This window comes from Erythranthe guttata, chromosome 13 (genome assembly GCF_056151865.1).
Source record: "Erythranthe guttata isolate IM_541 chromosome 13, IM_541, whole genome shotgun sequence".
Lineage (NCBI taxonomy): Eukaryota > Viridiplantae > Streptophyta > Magnoliopsida > Lamiales > Phrymaceae > Erythranthe > Erythranthe guttata.
In genome coordinates, this window is record NC_142545.1 from 19380601 (window position 1) to 19386332 (window position 5732).

Sequence of the window (5732 nt, forward strand, 5' to 3'; positions counted from 1 at the left end):
GGGGGGTTTTGGGGATTTTGGGGTTTGGGTAGATTTGAGGATTTTTAGAGAGAGAAAGAGAAGACTATTGTGAACGACGTTCGTAATTTTGCTGCCGCGTTAATCATTTCAGTAGATATATATGCAAAGCTACTGTTGCTACTTTACACGCCCAATATGTTTTTTTCGGCCCAAAAGAGAGGGGTTTTTAATTCACTGGGCCCTGTTTTGTTCAGCCTGTTTAGATTTATGATGACTAGTGATTAAAAAAAAAGGGATAAATAGCACTTATCACCCCGTGGTTTTAACTTTGGGCACATGGCCCCCTCGTACTTTAATGTAGACACATAACTCCTATGTATTTCCAAAAAACTTCTCTTCATAATAAAAATGATTATTTACCAAATGGAATACCATATAGGGATTATGTGCTTATATGAAAAGTACAAGGGGTCATGTGCACAAAGTTCAAACTAGAAGGGTTCATATGCATATATTGAAAATCTAGGGGGTCATGTGCACAAAGATCAAACTGTAGGGAGTTAAATGCTATTTACCCTTAAAAAAACACAGTGACATTCCAATGAGTTCTCCACTTCATTTACTTTCTTAAGAGATTAAAAAGACTAACAAAACATAAATGAGTAGTTGGAAAAAATGAAATGTGAGTATCTAAGACCACACGTTGGTAAGCTGAAGGGGATACTAACTTAAAAGAAAAAAAAAAGAATTGGAATTTTGAAATTTAGGGTTCTTATTTGAACGAAGATACGAGTTGCAAGATGATTAGACCACTAAATAATTGCATTAGGAGCACGGTTCATTACACGAAGCAGAATAAACTGTTGTATAGCTCTTTGTTCAGGAGTTCACCTATGAATATCGTATAGGTACAAACTTGTTTAATACATACAAAAAGAATTTCTTAATTAAACAATCATATCCGAGCATATCAAACCTCGAAATCAGCAGAGATATATATATAGATCTCCGCATTTGAGTGATCAGACGATTCACTTTCCACAGTTGAACCCCTTGCAGACAGAGAGTATTATAATCAGGATCAACGCAATCACAATAGCTAAAACAATCAACTTGATCTTCATATTTTGCAGCCACATTTTCCTCCTGATTTTTGTTCCAGTAGTCTTGAAATCCTGGGCCTGTTTCGTTCCAAGTAACATATCGAAGAATTATAGGTACAAGATGCATTGATATAACCATACAAGAGAGCTTAAAATGATTGGTTAATGTTTCTAAATTTCAACGAATATCTCTCTCCAGTGATACCTAATTTCCTGTTTACTGGCCCTAATTCCTAATATATCTTCTGATTGTATAATTGAATAATACGTAACTGCCTGCTATACTTCATTTGTTTCAAGTTTTAAATGGTAACACTCTGTCAACGGCATTTCATGTTGCACCAAAGATATAAATAAAACCATGTAGAAGACCAAGAAAAATGTCGGTCCACTAGAGCAATATTCTATAGTGCGCACTAGCATCAAGAACTGGTGGTGTTACTTTAGCCTTTTCTATAGTGCGCACTAGTATCAATATCAAGTTAAGAACCATTAATCTATTAACATAGAAGACATAATCCCACATCCCCATATACACTCTCATACGAGTTTAGCAACAGTGTTTAAGAGAATTTTATACAACCAAAACAAGAGAGATGGTAAAGTATGAGAGAGAAAGAGAGAGATGCCTGATTATGAAGATTCTCAGTCTTATCCACCAGAATCTCTATCTTTTCTCCACGGTCTAGAACCTGCATTAAATAAAATATGTCATGTAATATCTAACTCTCAACATATAACAAATGTTGATTCCGGAATAACTAAAATTGGAAGACATGTGGGCTAAGTTGATTTAACAATGTCCTCACTACTATCTTTTTCGTTTCCGGAAAGAATGAATGCAAGGTAGCACAAAATCTCAATGTTAACGAATGGCCAGAATGAGAAAAATTTATGCAAAATTCATACGTCTCGTTCTCAGAATAAAGTTAACTAATGATCCTCATACCTTCTCGATGTTTTCCATCATAACACCCTTGACTTCTGAAACCTGAGCCTGGACCTTCGCAAGTTTGCTTATCTCTTCAGGGTGGTCCATGCAGTATTGCATATGTTCCTTCAACTTTGGTCTGATTCAATAAGTATTTTCCAGGTTAAAGACTTCTTACCGTTAAATGACAAAACAAAACAGGAATTCTTGTAAATCTTTTGCCAGAAACAAGATATTTAAATACCCAAATTCTTTGTTCAGGCCATTAGCAGGAGTTGTTGCAGCCTTCCCACCACCGTATTTTGCCACAAAGTTATCTTTGATACGCTCCAGAAAAGCCATCGGGAGCTGTCTTCCAGCTGATTCTTCAGCAACAATACAATATGCTGCATAACAAGTCAGTGTTTCTATGTTAATCCATTACTATTTACTGGACAATCAAAGCTTACACATATCTATGTTAATAGTTATCTTTCCAATTTGGCATCACTCAGCAAATAATATCGGCATAAGAAAAACAATAATTATTCATGGCAACCCTCCAATTATTCAAAAAGAAATATTTCTATAATAGATGAGTCCATAATAGCACTTCATCAAGATCCGAGGGTACATATCGTTCACTAACGAATTCCAGAATCCACCAATCCATTTTTGGGACAAATATTATATATTTTTTTTAATCTGATGTACAATTCAGTTATTAATTCATTAATTTGTTTAAGGAGGATAAAAGAACTTTATGTTCAGATCTGGTAAATCTACTTACAAATGGAAATGACATGCTGCAATTCAATCAAAGAAAACACACCAACCAATCGGGGAAATCAAAATCCAAAACAATCATCAATAAAAACAATTACGATCGGCACAAGCAGAGATCAGGTCAAATTAAAAAAAAAAACAAATAAAATAACATAATCCCCAAAATTATTCAACAACTGACTTACTGAAGCCATCGTGAACGAGGTAATTGAAGGTATGATTGTCGCAGTTGTACGTGAACTTATTGTTGGAGGAAGGAAGCTTCTGCAGGCACTGATAAGCTATCGAATTGAAATTTCCGCTGAATTCCGTGTACTCCGACAGCACCACCGGCGGGGTGCCGCGCGCCACCAGTGCGTAGATCAACGTCTTCCGGCTGTTCTGTGCCATTTTCGACAAATAGTAGAAATCCTAATCAATTAGGTACGATCTTCTTGTACCTAGGTTTTTCGATTTGTTTTTACCCACAGATCTTGTTGAATTTCTAGCGATTACTGTTCAATTTGAGCCCCTTTTCTCTCTCCTTCTTTTAGGCCTTGCGTACAGTCAGTACAGATGACGGGGTCTTGCTTTTGTTTATGACGCATTTTTTGACAGTTGGCTCACCGACTCGAACCGGTTTTAACTCACTTCAAAACTACGTTTCGGTTTATTTATTTCTTTATATTTTTATCGGTAATTACTTGCTTGACATATTCCCTGTACTTAAATATTAAGATTATTATAATATATGTTTGCTTAAGGACTAAGGAATTGAAGCTGACATGGTGAAACGTGTCACTTATTTGTAATAGCTATCCTACATTCAAGCATGACAATGCTTGTATCTACTCATGTATATATATATGTACTACGCAATGGATATTCACAATTCTCTCAAGTTAGAAAAACTTGCAGAAGCTTTCTTATGCTTACAAATAATATGCGTATATATACTTGATACTTAAATAGCTAGTGGGTTATTCTATAACACGTTATCAGCACGAGTTTTTGCTCGATAGGGATTTGCTATTTTCGTATTTTCTTTCTCTATTTTATTTTACGAAAATCCAGATCCTCGATCTATTGTCGTAAAGACAAACGAGAATGATTAGCGAATACTTCGGTATTTTATACGCTATCATTTCTCAAAGGATATGATGGATTCGTGTATATTAATCTATTGTTTATTTATTTGTTGAATTACTGCTGAAATTTATATTTACAAGCTTGTGGATCCCAAGCAGTGTTATAAGCACGTGTTATATATCAACAGATCTGTGGGCCGACTTAGAGGCCAAGATATAAACTCCGAGCCTGATGCTCGTGGAGTTGGAGAAATAATAATCTCCGTTTAAAGCCGATTTAGAGGCTATCGTTTTAACTCCGGGCATAGTACCCGTAGAGCTTAACAGAGACCGTATAGAGGTCAGACTATATCTCCGAGCCTGAAGCTCGTTGAGTCAAGACGTGATAATATCCGTCAAAAGCCGATTTAAAGGCCATATATCTGAATATATCTCCGAGCATGAAGCTCGTTGAGTCAAGACGTGATAATATCCGTCAAAAGCCGATTTAAAGGCCACATATCAGAATATATCTCCGAGCCTGAAGCTCGTTGAGTCAAGACGTGATAATCCGTCAAAAGCCGATTTAAAGGCCAAATATCTGAAAACAACTCCGAGCCTGAAGCTCGTAGAGTCATTAGACGAGGTAAAACCCGTCAAGAGCCAACTTAGAGGCTATTGATCACAAGTCCAAATTGAAAGGGTTTTGGATTATTTTGTACCCACTGTATATAAATCTCTCTTGGAAGGTGTGATTCCCAAGATTGAGTTGTTTTGAATAAACCCACATGTACATATCTCCCTTGGAGGATAAATACCCGAGGTCGAGCTGATTTTGATACACGTACATGAAAAATATGGACAAATATGATTATTGCCTACTCGATAGTGCAACTACACACTCAATATTCAATAATAAAATATATTTCTCGAGTGTGACTTTGTGCAAGGCACAAGTTAAAACCATTGCAGGTTCCGCGGAAATAATAGATGGCTCCGGGAACGCAACAATTGTGTTGCCTAATGGTACCACTTTGCATATTGAAAATGCACTGATATCCGGTAGATCGAACAAGAATCTACTGAGTTTTAAAGATGTGAGACGCAATGGGTATCATTTAGAGACACTGGTTGAAAATACCGTGGAGTGTCTATGCGTCACATCATATGTCATGGACAAAAGAATTGTTCATGAGAAGTTCGAAGCGACAGCTTCTGGACTGTATTGTGTCCAAATTCGAGCTTTCGAATCCTACGCCACTATGCCATGGAAACTTGTTAATCCCGATATACACGGGTTATGGCATGATCGACTGGGTCACCCAGGAACGACTATGATGCGTAGGATTGCACAACATACTAAAGGACATCCATTAAAAGATACAAAAATCTTGATGTCCAATGAATATTTCTGTGAATCATGTTCACAAGGAAAGCTCATTATAAAACCTTCCATTGAAAAGGTCGGTTATGAATCACCATCGTTTTTACAACGTATTCATGGTGATATTTGTGGACCAATACACCCTGCAAGTGGGCCATTTAGATATTTTATGGTTTTGGTGGACGCATCTTGTAGATGGTCCCACGTATGCTTATTATCTACGCGAAATGTTGCATTTGCGTGTTTGCTAGCACAAATTATTAAACTCCGAGCACATTTCCCTGATTATCCCATTAAAAACATAAGAATGGATAATGCCGGAGAATTTACATCAAAAACTTTTGATGAGTATTGTGCAGCACTGGGAATAAATGTCGAGCACCCAGTAGCATACGTTCACACTCAAAATGGACTGGCGGAATCTCTGATTAAACGCGTCCAAATAATTGCTCGTACTTTGCTGATGAGATCTAAACTCACTAGTGCAGCATGGGGCCATGCAGTATTGCATGCATCAGCACTGATTAAATTACGCCCAACTG

At 36.9% G+C, this 5732-nt stretch overlaps 1 protein-coding gene across 1 annotated transcript; it reads right to left on the reverse strand.

Moving 5' to 3' along the window:
* Positions 1 to 765: 765 nt before the first annotated feature.
* LOC105950922 (vesicle-associated membrane protein 721) lies at positions 766 to 3388 on the reverse strand. The gene is made up of 5 exons (XM_012974303.2): positions 2946 to 3388; positions 2240 to 2381; positions 2014 to 2134; positions 1694 to 1756; positions 766 to 1142 (listed from the first exon to the last, which is right to left on the reverse strand). Exons 1-5 carry the CDS (start codon positions 3148 to 3150, stop codon positions 993 to 995), a joined length of 681 nt encoding a protein of 226 aa, XP_012829757.2. The 5' UTR covers positions 3151 to 3388; the 3' UTR covers positions 766 to 992.
* Between the last annotated feature and the right edge of the window lie 2344 nt (positions 3389 to 5732).

Excerpts from the sequence above, each read along its gene's own strand:
- LOC105950922 (XM_012974303.2), bottom strand. The coding sequence starts at position 3,150 with ATGGCACAGAACAGCCGGAAGACGTTGATCTACGCACTGGTGGCGCGC. Across the intron at positions 2,135-2,239 it reads GGCCTGAACAAAGAATTTGG|ACCAAAGTTGAAGGAACATA; the intron begins GTATTTAAATAT and ends TTATTGAATCAG. Across the intron at positions 1,143-1,693 it reads CTGAGAATCTTCATAATCAG|GCCCAGGATTTCAAGACTAC; the intron begins GCATCTCTCTCT and ends GGAACGAAACAG.